This window comes from Gymnoscopelus braueri (assembly GCF_963280865.1).
Source record: "Gymnoscopelus braueri genome assembly, chromosome: 14".
Lineage (NCBI taxonomy): Eukaryota > Metazoa > Chordata > Actinopteri > Myctophiformes > Myctophidae > Gymnoscopelus > Gymnoscopelus braueri.
The window spans coordinates 6,888,341-6,903,274 of NC_137619.1; the positions used below are offsets into that span (position 1 = coordinate 6,888,341).

Below are 14,934 nucleotides of genomic sequence, written 5' to 3' on the forward strand. Positions count from 1 at the left end.
CAAGACTGTGTTCACTGAGTCTGTACATAGTCAACGTTTTCTTTAGTTTTAAATCAGTCACAGTGCTAAGGTATTCTGCCACTGTGTATTCTCTGTTTAGAGCTAAATAGCATTCTGTTTTGCTGTGTTTTTGGGTTGATTCTTTCCAGTGTGTAAGCTGCTTTCTTTATGTTTTTTTATAACTGGTTTAGTCCAGTGGGTTTTCTGTCTGGTGGCTGTGCTTGTGTTTGTGCAGAGAGTCCCAGAACCATCTGGCTGAGTGAACATCTCTCTGGGGGGGGGGGGGTGTATGTGTATGTGTGTGTGTGTGTGTGTGTGTGTGTGTGTGTGTGTGTGTGTGTGTGTGTGTGTGTGTGTGTGTGTGTGTGTTTGTGTGTGTGTGTGTGTGTGTGTGTGTGTGTGTGTGCGTGCGTGTGTGTTTGAGGGTCTTGTTATGGAGCGTGTCTGCTGCACGCTCCTTTAGGACCTAAAGGAACGTGAACCAGACACGCTCCATAACAAGACCTAAAGTTTAGGTTGTTCTAACATGTCAATGTCTATGGGTCTATCGTCCTAATTCTGCTCTGCATGTTTTCTGCTGTTTACTGTTTAGTGTTTTCTGTTGGATGCAGAGAATGGATTTGCAGAATTCTGCTGCAGCTACAGCAGTCATTAAACACACTAACACATGTTCTACAACAGGGGTCCTCAAGGGTTTTCACACCAAGGACCCCTTAGCAGAGAGAGAGATGAAGCAGGGACCCCTTAGCTGAGAGAGAGATGAAGCAGGGACCCCTTAGCTGAGAGAGAGAGATGAAGCAAGGACCCCTTAGCTGTTAGAGAGATGAAGCAGGGACCCCTTAGCTGAGAGACAGATAAAGCAGGGACCCCTTAGCTGAGAGAGAGATGAAGCAGGAACCCCTTAGCTGAGAGAGAGATGAAGCAGGAACCCCTTAGCTGAGAGAGAGATGAAGCAGGGACCCCTTAGCAGAGAGCGAGATGAAGCAGGGACCCCTTAGCTGTTAGAGAGATGAAGCAGGGACCCCTTAACAGAGAGAGAGATGAAGCAGGGACCCCTTAGCTGTTAGAGAGATGAAGCAGGGACCCCTTAACAGAGAGAGAGATGAAGCAGGGACCCCTTAGCTGTTAGAGAGATGAAGCAGGACCCCTTAGCTGAGAGAGAGATGAAGCAGGGACCCCTTAGCTGAAAGACAGATGAAGCAGGGACCCCCTTAGCTGAGAGACAGATGAAGCAGGGACCCCTTAGCTGAAAGACAGATGAAGCAGGGACCCCTTAGCTGAAAGAGAGATGAAGCAGGGACCCCTTAGCTGAGAGACAGATGAAGCAGGGACCCCCTAGCTGAGAGAGAGAGAGGGAGCAGGGACCCCTTAGCTGAGAGAGAGAGGGAGCAGGGACCCCCCCATCATAGATTTCATAGCTTCTTAGACTCTCATCAGTGAGTCAATTAATGTTCTTTGTGTATTTCAGACATTTAACCACTTAAACCATCAATACTTAAGTAAACTTCACCTTTGGCTCTGTACTTGGTCCGTTCTTTTTCCCCTCTACACCAAACCTCTTTGCTGAAAATAGCAGATCTATAAGCTCACAATGCCTCGCAGCGTTCCGTGTCACATTTCCTTAGAGCTGTTACCATAACAAATAATTGTGATTAAAGATATCATTGTGATTTTGGCTTTGAACATTGGGGAACATAATACGTAATAAAAATCATATTTCTTTTAGGCTTCATAAACAAAGGTTGCACATGGCAGATATGCTAAAGAATTTAAATGTATAAAGACATGACGGACATATTTAATTTGCCTTCAAAGTGTTTCACATATAGTGGAAATAGCCGCTCTACAAGCTGGGCTGTGCATGCCCAGACAAAATGTAAATTCTTCCTCCACGTCTTGGCTGTAAAATACACGCTAAACCGTCTGAGGCTCAACAGTTTTTTTCTAAATCACAAATAAAATCACAATTTAACTATAGGACATAATATTTAAGTTGGTCTGAACTGCATTGAGGCACAAACCAGGACGTTACTTTCAGATGGAAGACACAAAGCTGTATCTGTGAAAAACAACATCACTAAAGCTCTATGCACAGCAGCTCTGTTGTAAATAAACTGGTCCTCTTCCTTACTTTCTTCACAGGTGTTACCAATGATACTAATGAAGGCCCTGTTCCATTCTGGTTGTTACAGTGATACTAATGAAGGCTCTGTTCCATTCTGGTTGTTACAATGATATTAATGAAGGCTCTGTTCCATTCTGCTCAAACAGAGTCAGGGTGTTGACTCACTGGAAACACTCTGCTACACCAGTGGGTCTCAAAGTGTGGTCCAGGGACCCTCATGGGTCCTTGAGGGGGTTCCATATGGACCCTTACGGGTCTGTAACTCTTAAGGTCCTTACACACCGGGGCGATTTTTTCGTGCGAATAATACGCTTTTTTTTAAAACCTTATAAAGTCAATGCAAGCGTACATGGCGCGAAAAAGCGGAAAAGCGAAGCGAAAAAGCGTCTTTTAATTATTCGGAACGAGTCCGAATTTTGCGTATATTCGCACATTCGCCGGTGTGTAACCGCCTTTAGAGTTTTAAAATGTGTAATAATAATACTCTCAGAGTTATGGGGGTCCTTGAATTTAAAGGTTTGAGAACCACTGTGCTAGACTAAATGGAACAGAGCCTTCATTAGTAAACTACATTTACTTAAGTACAATTTTGAGGTACTTTTACTTTACTGGAGTAATTCCAATTTTCTATACTTTTAATTCTACTCCATTACATCTCAGAGCCTGGTAAATACTGTACTTTTACTCCACTACAATTATTTACTTTGTAGATTTAGATTATTATCACAAAACATACATTAACCACCTCAGCCCTATACACATTTAGACCATTTGAAAATAGCCGATCTACAAGCTCACAATGCATCGTGTGACACATTGTGAGCTTGTAGATCTACTATTTTCAAAGTTTTTTATACCTTTTGAACTTGTGAAATGGGACATTCTGCACAATGAATACTTTTTATATTTTGACGCCAATACTTTTGTACTTTTACTCAAGTAAATATAGATTACCGGACTTTTACTTGTAACAGAGCATTTCTACACTGCAGTATTGATACTTTTACTTTTAAGTAAAACATTTGAGTACTTTTTCCACCACTGCACACACACGCACACACGCGCACACAAACACACACGCACACACGCACGCACGCACGCACGCACGCACGCACGCACGCACGCACGCACGCACGCACGCACGCACACACACACACACACACACACACACACACACACACACACACGCACACACATACACACACACACACACACACACACACACACACACACACACACACACACACACACACACACACACACACACACACACACACACACATGCTCCGAAGTCAAAAGAATAAAATGCCCGCCGTGTTTAATGTGTTCAGTTCCTTTGATGTGGTAATAATACATGTACAACACACATTTAAACAATAATAATAATAATAATACTGATAAATGTAAAACACACACAGTTCCATGTTTTATAAAAAGAGCATTTATTTAAAAGTTTTTTTTATTTTTTTGGCTTCTAGATTGAAGCTCATAGTAAAGCAACAGTACGTAATGTTCAGAAAATATAATAGTGTGATGCTGCAACTTTTTTTTGTTCATTTTTTCATCTTATCTTAACATGTTTTTCATCGTAATAACTGGAATATTCTGCATGTATACTAAAAATAAGAACTTTTAAAATTGTACAAATCGGTACCATAAAACTCGACAAGATAAAAAGGAGGCGTTCTCCGCAGGAAAAAAACCTTACCAACGCCGAAATAATGAGAAAACGGTCACGTTTACACCGGGACGGAAATCTGTTACCGGCATTTTTGTTTGATTGGCTCAGATCTGATCTCCTGGCAGCTGTCCAATCAGATCTAGGGTTGAGATCCGGAGCCGGAGGAACCGGATCGTTGAGATTTTTGGAACCGTTTCCAGAACCAAACACCACCATAACTCTGAGAGTGTACAAATGGACCCTTTTGGGTCCATTTGGTTCCATTTGTACACTCTCTGAGTTACAGATCTGTAAGGGTCCATTTGGAACCCTCTATGGTAATGATTAAAGGGAACCAGAATGGTTAAAATCCTAAAGGATCCTACTGGGATCCTCTGGATTCCTGAGTGAATTCTCACAGGGTGGATCAGAACAGAAAAGATCAGCTCTTGTCTCTCTTAAAATATCAGATACATTTCTGTCCCAGTGTAGCTGCGTCCAAAGAAATAACAATTATTTCCATAATAATAATAATAATAATAAAAACCAATAATCATCATAATATAATAACAATAAAAAAAGATTGAACAAAAAACTACACTCTTGAAAAAAGCGTGACGTCGTCGGCATATTAGTGAATGCGGGTTTCGGGGGGAAAACACGACATCTTGTGTTCATTTCTTTGTCCTTCTCTTCTCTTTTTCTCCCCGACGTTTTTCAACGCCTGTTAACAGCGACACGCGTTGATGCAACACGCGTCGCCGTCAACATGGCGCTGCTGCGTCGGGAAAAAAACAAAAAAACAAGACAACAACACTCACGTACGTGCCGAAGAACAAACACATTTTTTAGCTCGTGTGGAGAGTGCACGAGGAGAGTGCACGAGGAGGCGCAAGTTGCATCCTCAAAGATATATACGGCATATCTGCACAGTGCTCTGTACATATACCTATATATATATATATACCTATATATATATATACCTAGATATATACCTAGATATATATCTAGATATATACCTAGATAGATAACTAGATAGATACATACCTAGATATATACCTAGATATATACCTAGATATATACCTAGATATATACCTAGATATATACCTAGATATATACGGCATATCTGCACAGTGCTCTGTACATAAACATATCTGCACAGTGCTCTGTACAAATATATATAGTTATCTGCACAGTGCTCTGTACATATACCTAGACGTGGATAGATATCTGCACAGTGCTCTGTACATATACATAGTTATCTGCACAGTGCTCTGTACATATACCTAGACGTGGATAGATATCTGCACAGTGCTCTGTACATAGTTATCTGCACAGTGCTCTGTACATAAACATATCCGCACAGTGCTCTGTACATATATATATATAGTTATCTGCACAGTGCTCTGTACATATACCTAGACGTGGATAGATATCTGCACAGTGCTCTGTACATATACATAGTTATCTGCACAGTGCTCTGTACATATACCTAGACGTGGATAGTAAGTTTGCTTTGGGGGTAATACGTTTTCAAGTTATAAAAAGAAAGCAAAGGTAGAGAGAAAAAATAAAAATAAAAATAAAACAGGACAAAACAAAACAATGCACTGCGTTGCAATAGTGTCCATTAAAGGGACATTTCACTTTCAAACATGTTTGGGGTCATTTTAACGTCTACTCCAGCTTTTGTGTTTCACCCCAGACAGCTTTTAAGTTGCTCCATTCAGTATTTAGATATTTTATCAGACACGCCCCCTTCCTATACAAACTCTATTTTAACTCATTGACTGCCACTGTTGGCCTGAGGTCCACACTGCCAATGACGAGTTGACGAGTGTGTGGTGTTTTCAATGGTTTACGCTAGAGGGCGCTGTTCACCAACCTTTGAGTGATCTGGAGAACAGTAGACCCAGTTATAATTCGATCACAACAACCCCAGCCCCGTCCGATCTAATGTTAAAGGATTTCTGCTTTCTGTTGCTTTTTGGCGAAAACAACCCACATTCAACTGCCCACAACTATGGAATGGAGTATCGCGGTGGCACAAATGTTTTTCTCCGATTCTACGAGACTCGGTTATGTCTTTTATAACGATCGGCTGGGGGATCTTTGTGAAGAAAAATATTCAATGAGGTTAGTAAAAAGGCTCGGAATCGCTGGCAAAAGCAGCTATAGGCGATGTTTTAACTCTGGCAGGAAGGGGGCGTGTCTGATAGAATGTATATCAAATATATAAATACTGAATCAAGCAACTTGTAGCAAACTGTCTTGGGTGAAACACGCTATAATGACCTCAAACATGTTTGAAAGTGAAATATCCTTTTAAGTTTAAGGCGATATTTTTTTTAAATGTTTTTTTTTAATGTGTTTTTTTAAGCTCACAGGTTTATCGTGATTGAACATCATCATCGGTGAACACTCGGGAGAAAACATGACCTTCTATCGGTCGGTGGATTCTGTTTGGGAACGTGATCGATTAGTGTGGACTTATGGGGGGGCGTGGTTGTGGGAGGTGGCCCCAGTGCGATGGATGGGGCGGGGGGGGGGGGGGGGGGGGGTTATATTCTCGTGTGTCATCGTTTTTTACCGAAACGGTGAAATAACGAAACAAAAAAAAGTCATCCACAGGTTTTTTTTTCTCTTCCTTAATTGTTTCTGTTTTCTTTCCTTTTCTTCTTCATCATCCAAGTTGGATTCAGTCTTTGATTTTTATCCAGCTAATGCTACAGGGCGTTAGCTAGCTAGCTAGCTAGCTAGCTAGCTAGCTTTCTAGCAGTCATACTCTAACTGCCATATTGTTGTTTGTTTGTTTATCTCTTGAGTTGTTGTCTATTTATTATAAGGCCACCACTTCACAGTATCAACAACCCAGAGTCTGTATGTTTGTCTGTCTGTCTGTCTGTCCGTCCGTCCATCCGTCCGTCTGTATGTATGTCCGACACACCACGACAAACATGGAGTAGACATTTTGCGTTTTTAACCTGCTCAAAGCTCCCGGCTCCCAGGCAGCCAATCAGATGTCACGTTTCATTGGGCTCCAGCCAATGAGTTCCTTCTTCTTAAAACATCAAATAACATATGAGATCCTCCCCCCACTGCAGTTCTTTCTTAGTATCTCTCTGTTTACTCTTCATACACAACGACTAACCGGCCTACCGGCCCCTCTAAAGACCACCCTTCAGGGGATGAGACCCTCTAAAGACCACGTTAAGGGAATAAGACCCTGACCAACGTTTAGGAGATAAGTGAATCCAGTCCACGGACAGGTTAAACTACCTCTAATAAACCAATAGGACAGTGGTTCTCAAAGTGAGGTCCAGGGACCCGCAGGGCTTCAAATGGAACCCTTACAGGGTCTGTAACTCTGACGTGTGCAAAAGGAACAAAATGATTCCTTTTGCACACTCTCAGAGTTGTCAACGTCCATGAAATTAAAATAAAGGTTTGAGAACCACTGAGATAGAAAACTATTATTTTCTCCAACAACCGACGTTCAACCAGACATTCTAGTTTCCCCGTCAGAACAATTCTTACGTCTTTATGACAAGAGAGGAAGAGAGAGGGGAGTGGCTTTGGGGCGGGGTCACGGGAGATTATAGGAAGGGAAAAAAACGTATTGGAATGTCGTCCAATCACAGGTTCCAGAACGTTAACCAATCATCTTGGGGCTGTGTGTAAAACTGTAAGTCCCGGAGCTTCCAGAAGGTGGCGCTATTACCTGTTTCCTGCTAATTTTCCCCACAGCTTTGGTTGATTGGTGCTCGACAGCGATCAATCAAAAACGAGCCAATCAAATGAAGCTATGGGGAAATGAACCGGGAAAAGGAAATGGGCTCACGCCCACCTTCTGCGAACCCAGACTAGTCCTGTTAAGAGACTTCTGAACCCAGGCTAGTCCTGTTAAGAGACTTCTGGACCCAGACTAGTCCTGTTAAGAGACTTCTGGACCCAGGCTAGTCCTGTTAAGAGACTTCTGGACCCAGACTAGTCCTGTTAAGAGACTTCTGAACCCAGGCTAGTCCTGTTAAGAGACTTGTGAACTCAGACTAGTCCTGTTAGAGACTTCTGAACCCAGACTAGTCCTGTTAAGAGACTTCTGAACCCAGACTAGTCCTGTTAAGAGACTTCTGAACCCAGGCTGATAGCTGATATCGGTGATTTCTGTCGACAGGTTGGTGACGTTAGGGAAATCAGGGGGGGGGGGGCCGGGGGGCGGGGCTTCATCTTCAACTTTTGGGGAACTTGATCGGGGGAATGGGGGGGGGCTGGTGGTGGATGGGGGGTGGGGGGTGTTAAGAGTCGTCCCCGTCGTCCAGGTCAGTCCCGTCCAGGTCTTTGGTCCCGTACAGGTCGGCCAGGCGTTTGAACCGCGGCCCCCAGCTCTGCAGGTAGTCGTAGTCCAGGTCCGACTCCGTGGTGACCGACTCCAGGGAGCTGAGCGAGCCGGCCACCGAGCCCCGCCCCTCGTAGCCGTAGATCTGGATGGAGTCGTAGGGCGGGGCCGTGGGGTCGCCGTCCGCCTCAGCGATGCGCGACTTGATGAAGTCGTCCACGTCCACGCTGTTGGCGGCCGGGTGGCGCCCCCCGCCGGGCCTCAACGGGTACTGCAGCTCCGGTTTGATATCCTTCCTGGGCAGGAAGCCGTTGGCGCCGTCCGGGTTCTGAACACAGAAACGAACAATTATCATTATAATTATCATTATCATTATCATTATCATTATCATTATTACCTTTATTATTATTTGTTTGTTACTTTTTTCTCACAATCTAGTTTTTTTTAACCCTCATAGGTTCGGTATTACACTGGCCCCCCATCCAGTTATTACACACATGTCACTGCACCACCCAGTGGTGGTAAACAGGTAATGAACCACCTAGTGGTGATGGACGGGTAATGCACCACCCAGTGGTGATGGACAGGTACTTCATGCTACCTGTAGCGTAGCCTACGTGTAGCGTAGCCTACCTGTATTGTAGCGTAGCCTACCTGTAGCGTAGCGATGTCGAAGGCTTCGGTGTCTTCCTCTCCTCCTCCCTCGTCATCGTAGGTGATGATGTTTTCTCTGATGTCATCATCCTCCAGAACGATGAGCGGGATCTTATGCTGCCGCCGCAGAGCCACGAATAACACTACGATACCTGTATGATAAAACAATAACAATACATTAATACATGAATAAAACTACGATACCTGTAAATATAGATAAAACAATAACAACACATTAACACATTCCCTGCCATTGACGGAGATCTCTGTCTTGAAAAAAAAAGAAACAAAATCCACAAGAGGGCGCTCTAACGCAAGTTAGGAATGATCCTAGGACCCTGAAAGAAGGAATGGACAGATGTGTCATCATCCCAAAGAATGACACTCCCGTCCGCTCCTTCTTTATGAGTTTTAGAAAAACACCCCTTTCTCTTTTTTGGTGAAAACGGCTGTTATTCAACAGACGACCGGGAGAAAATGGACGATCGCTGTAAAACTTTACTTTCTCTGGTGTAGAGATCAAACCCTCCCGCATCGCCCATCTTTGCTTTGTTTACATCCACGCGCATATCACGGCTCCCGTGGCTCTGCAGAGATCGTCAATATAAGGTAAAACATCCTGGCAGAAGCTACATAATGAATTAATGAATACCTGGCAGGGAATATGTAAATATAGATAAAACAATAACAACATGCTCATAGGAATAAACACCACTATAGCTGTAATGTTCCCACTCCTCATAATGTGTACGTCTCACATTCTACTGTAGTTGTGCATGGGAAACACACACACACACACACACACACACACACACACACACACACACACACACACACACACACACACACACACACACACACACACACACACACACACAGATAATGACGGATCACTAAATGCTGTTCATTGAGCACAGTATTTAATCAGAGCATGGAGGGGGGGGGGGTGTTGTGTGAGAAGTGGTGTGCTGTGGTGCTTTGTGCCCTTTGGCTCAGACATGCAGCCTGTATTCCACAGAGGACACAGTGATAGATGGAAACCTTTTGAGGCGATGCTGCTGCTGTAACGCTCAGCACTTCAGAGGAAGGAAAGGAGAATAAACACTGATTGTCTCTGTCGGCTGGAAACCTCTTATGGTACAAAAACTGTGTCTTTCCTGGATTCAAATTCAAAAGCTGTACTCAAATTCTTTACTTAAGTAAAAGTACCAATACTGCAATATAGAAATACTCTGTTACAAGTAAAGGTCCAGAATTCAAAATGTACTTGACTCACGCGTTGTGAGCTTGTAGATCGGCTATTTTCAAATAGCCTAGGTATAAAATAGGGCTGAAGTTGTTAATGTATGTCTTATAATGTAATAATTTCTACCTGAAAAGTAACTAGTAACTAAAGTTTTAAAATAGTTGTAGTGAAGTACAATATTTGCCTCTGAGATGTAGGGGAGTAGAAGTAAGAGTATTGGAAATTGGAAATACTCAAGTCAAGTACAAATACCTAAATGTTTTACTTAAGAACAGTACTTAAGTAAATGTACTTAGTTACTTTCCACCACTGTTCAACAACATCAAAAGGTAGCAGATCTACAAGATCAAAACGCGTTGCTTCGCACCGCGTTTTGATCTTGTAGATCTGCTACCTTTGATGTTGCTGCTACCTTTGATGTTGTTGTGTGATGCTGTAGTCTGTAGTGTGATCAAGTAGGACGTTAATTCCCCAGCAAAACACAAACAGTTTAAATATGGAGTTAAGAGGTTTCTGCCCGACAACAACATGATGACGAACAGGGAAACAAAGTGGGACAAAACTAAGATAAACCTGAAGACCTGATAGTTTATGACAAAGAAACACAGTTACATGTTTGTTTTGTTCTTCTTCCCCAGAGAACAGAGTCGTTAAATAGAGCAGCTGCTGGTCTGCTTGCAAAACCTCATATGTCCAAAAACTCGTACTTTTCAGAATAAAAGATGAAACCTGTGTTCTAATGGATCCAATGTAATTAATATTTAGTCACACACTCTTATTAATACTTTTCCAACAATACAACAGAATCATTAAACAAATGTTATAACAGGGAGACAGAGAAACATGCTTTTTACAACAATCACTTCCAGCTATACACTGCCATATTCTTTTTTAAAAGACCATTTTTCACAAATGTTTGTACGAGCCACACTATATGGCATAGCAGTGGCGGCCATTTTCTGGTTCCATCGTTCCAGACCCCATTCATTTTTCCCATAGAGATTTCCAAAAATATGTATATCAACTATTTTAAGCCTAGAATCAAGCCATCCAGGATCGTGGTGATTCATGACCATAAAACGTTTGATTCTGTGAGAAAAATAACAATAAATAAATATAGTATATCATATAATTTAAAAAAAAATCCCCCGAGAATGTAGAGAGACAGTGTAGTGTCTCAGTAAACTATAGGATCATAGAATACAGAGAGACAGTGTAGTGTCTCAGTAAACTATAGGATCATAGAATACAGAGAGACAGTTTAGTGTCTCAGTAAACTATAGGATCATATAATACAGAGAGACAGTGTAGTGTCTCAGTAAACTATAGGATCAAATAATACAGAGAGACAGTGTAGTGTCTCAGTAAACTATAGGATCATAGAATACAGAGAGACCGTGTAGTGTCTCAGTAAACTATATGATCATAGAATACAGAGAGACAGTGTAATGTCTCAGTAAACTAGGATCACAGGCTTCACACTCTCTTTCTCAAGCCAGTAAACCTATGTGGGTTTTGCTGCTTTTACGCAGTAGATTTAGTACAATGACGACACCGGGACGCAGGAAGCTCTGTCTAGCCACACCCAACACACAGATTAAAGCCTGTATACGTATCTTTTAAGCCTCAGGCTGTTATTTTAAGATCATTTGGACCACAAACGAGGGGTGGGGTGTGAAAATGATGGAACTGGTCCATTCATTTGCTTCCGCGCCGTTCCACTTTATGATGGAACCAGCCCTTTTTTTCTTCCAGAAATCCAGGCTTATATTTTTATTAGTATTTGTATTTGTGTGAAGACATGATTTCTCTGGGGAAATGTGTGTTTTCGTGGATCCAGTTTTACTGCTGGGAGTTCTGGTTAGAACCAGTTTCTTCATTTTCTGCAACTAATTCCTGACTCACCACAGAATATTCACCAGAATGCGAGCATATATATATATTATTATGAGTGATTAGCATTTGAATAATTCAAAATGTGTTTTCGACCGAAACTTTTGATGCAGTCTTAGACACAGTCTTTTTAATTAAATAAAATTTAGTTGTAGTCATATTTTAGTCATCTGAAATCGTTTAGTTTTAGACACGACATCTGACTTCTTTACGTTCATCTTCACTTTTCCTGATCTTTCCCTGTAAAGTATTTTATTATTTTTGTCCCACATTGACGTGTCTGATTTGCCAGGTGTGAAATGAGACCAATTCACACCTGAAACCATTTCACACCTGACAAATGAGCCCCTATTCTCAGTAACTATGCTTGGACAATCCACTGATATTCTACTGAAGGTTAATGCCTTATACTCCCTTATACCCCTTATGAACACCTTATTAGGAACATATCTTACCCAGTAGAATGACTATAGAGATACCAGTATAGATCAGTTCTTACCAGTAGAATGACTATACAGATACTAGTATAGATCTAGCCTGATAAAGCCCCCCCTCCGGAAATCCAGTGAGTCTGGCATGAGGGCCTGTTTGGCTTTTTGGCTGTGGGCTGACACATTTTTAATGGTCGCCGTTCGCTTTCGTTCGGCTGCACTCGGCTCCATTCGGGTTCACTCGGGTTCCACCTGATTGGCCAACGTTCGCAATCAATCGTGAGGACGCTGATAGGCTAGTCCATTTTGTGGACGACGCAGAAACGCCCAGATAAGCCCTCAGGCCACACCCAATGTGGACTAGCCTATCGGCAAATGCAAATGAGATTTCTGGAAGGGGGGGGGGGGGGGTTACCAGGCTAGTATAGATCAGGTCTTACCCAGTAGAATGACGATACAGGCAAGGATGGCGATCAAAGCTCCGGTGCTCAGGCCCGCCGGCAGGACGTAAGGCTCCACGTTGCAGGACAGCAGGGTGTCATGGCGGTCACAGGAACACACCCTGATAGTCAGCGTCTGGGTGGAGCTCATGGCGGGGAAGCCGTTGTCGTTGATCTCGATGGGAAGATGGAAGACGTCCTGAGTGGAGCGCAGGAAGCCTTTACGGAGAACCTGCACCGACGCTGTGCTGTCTGTGGACACATTTGACATAGAGAGATTACATACACTGAATGATGGATAGATCTCTCTCTCTCTCTCTCTCTCTCTCTCTCTCTCTCTCTTTTACTATGGTCAGGTTATGAATATTGTATGTTTTTATATGTCATTAACAACAGTCAGGGATGAAAGATAGTGATACAGGTGTAATATATGCTAATCTAAATGATGTTATTCAGTTAAATGAGCGTTATATTTTATATAATTGTATTATATTTTATATAATTGTATTATATTTTATATATTTTCGGCACTGTTGGTCTTTATAATAAAATAGATTATGCTGAACTTGAATCATTTTCATCTGTGCCTCAAAAAAGAAGAAATAGAGAAACAGATTCCAGAGCCGTGTGTGTGTGTGTGTGTGTGTGTGTGTGTGTGTGTGTGTGTGTGTGTGTGTGTGTGTGTGTGTGTGTGTGTGTGTGTGTGTGTGTGTGTGTGTGTGTGTGTGTGTGTGTGTGTGTGTGTGTGTGTGTGTGTGTGTGTGTGTGTGTGTGTGTGTAAAACGACGTAAGGTCCCCCTGGCATGTGGCTCGGATCCTAGCTTCCTAGGCTTCAGGAGGAAACTTAGTGGAAAGCTAGACAGTCTCTCCCCCGGCTTCGGTGTGTGGTCAGACTGGCCGGACTTAAAGGATCTGTGCTGTTGGGCTGATGTTACCTTGAAGTGGGTAGGGTCTAACTCTGAGGCGATGGCTGTCTCGGAGGACTTTATATCTGACTCCAGTATCTCTGTCAGAGCATCTACAGTATGACTGTGTGTGGAACAGAACACCATCTCCCACTGACTAATGCCCGAGGTCGCCTCTTATGGGCACATGGGCACAACAGCAAAGGCAGCGACAACACTGGACTGAGCTGAGGCTGCAAAGGAGAACTGCATGTCTCCCTGCTGAGGACCATTCTGTCTCTCACTCTGTGTTAATTTGTTTTGCTTTAGACGAATGCATTGTTGTCTTCACTCTGAAAGCGAGGTTGCAGGTTTTACCATCTAAACTTAACCTCTCCATCTGGTTTCCAGGCAACCATGCTCCTCACTGTATACATCATGGTCATGAACAAATAGCTGAAACCATGTCCCACATCTTAAATGGGTGCCATGTATACAGGGGACTCTACATAAGTAGGCATGAAAGAATAGTGGATTTGACATCAAAAGATATCTCTTCTATTTTCAGGTCCTCCATCATGCTGTATAAGCATTCTACTGTGAAGCCGAGCATGTTTAGCCTGTGTAATGATGATTCTGTGTTCTCTAACATTTGATGCTGATGTCATCGTTGTTAATGAAAACCATAGGGAGGTGTTCATTCTCGAGGTCGGCTGTACTTTTGATCACAGCTTAGAGCAGGGGTCGGCAACCCTAGATGTTTAAAGAGCCATTTTGGACCAAAAAAATGCATACAAAATATGTCTGGAGCCGCAAACAATATTTAATCTTGAAAGCAAGCCCAAATAACTAACTACATTTCAGAAACAAGCCAAAAGAAAAGCAACCAGCAACTGAATATTTACAAGCAACTTTACAGGAAAACAAGCCCAAAGTCGCTTATAATAATCAGACCTGGCAACAATGAGCAGGATCAGCGAGTACCACAGGACTTACTATAACTTTTCATTGCAGAGCAAACATTCAGGAAATCCATCTGAAGTGGCAATGAAAGCAAATGCCTCTGTCCACGAACTGTTAAATCCTCTGTTTTCCTCAGCTATCTTTCTTTTTTTAACTTTAGAATCCATAGCATAGCAGTGAACCACACACCCACCGGTTTATTTACATGCCTGGCTGGCACCGTGCCGAAACGTGTGTCGCAGGCTATGATGTAATTCTTAGTTGACAGAATTGTTGAAACTTAATATTTATTCCACACATTT

General features: G+C 42.6%; 1 protein-coding gene across 4 annotated transcripts in view; it reads right to left on the bottom strand.

The window, feature by feature from the left end:
• Positions 1-3,548: 3,548 nt before the first annotated feature.
• cdh11 (cadherin 11, type 2, OB-cadherin (osteoblast)) overlaps positions 3,549-14,934 on the bottom strand; it is a 77,391-nt gene continuing 66,005 nt past the window's right edge. Inside the window, exons 13-16 of one of the 4 annotated variants that reach the window (XR_013934416.1) lie at positions 12,786-13,037; positions 8,776-8,927; positions 7,914-8,449; positions 3,549-7,820 (exon numbers count right to left, since the gene is read on the bottom strand). Coding sequence is in view for 1 of the 4 variants with exons in the window: in XM_080449091.1 (XP_080305217.1) it covers positions 8,081-8,449; positions 8,776-8,927; positions 12,786-13,037 (773 nt within the window). In the remaining 3 variants the exon portion in view is untranslated. Of the gene's footprint in view, positions 8,450-8,775; positions 8,928-12,785; positions 13,038-14,934 lie in introns of all 4 variants that reach the window. The other 3 variants (XR_013934417.1, XR_013934418.1, XM_080449091.1) reach the window with 3 other exon arrangements.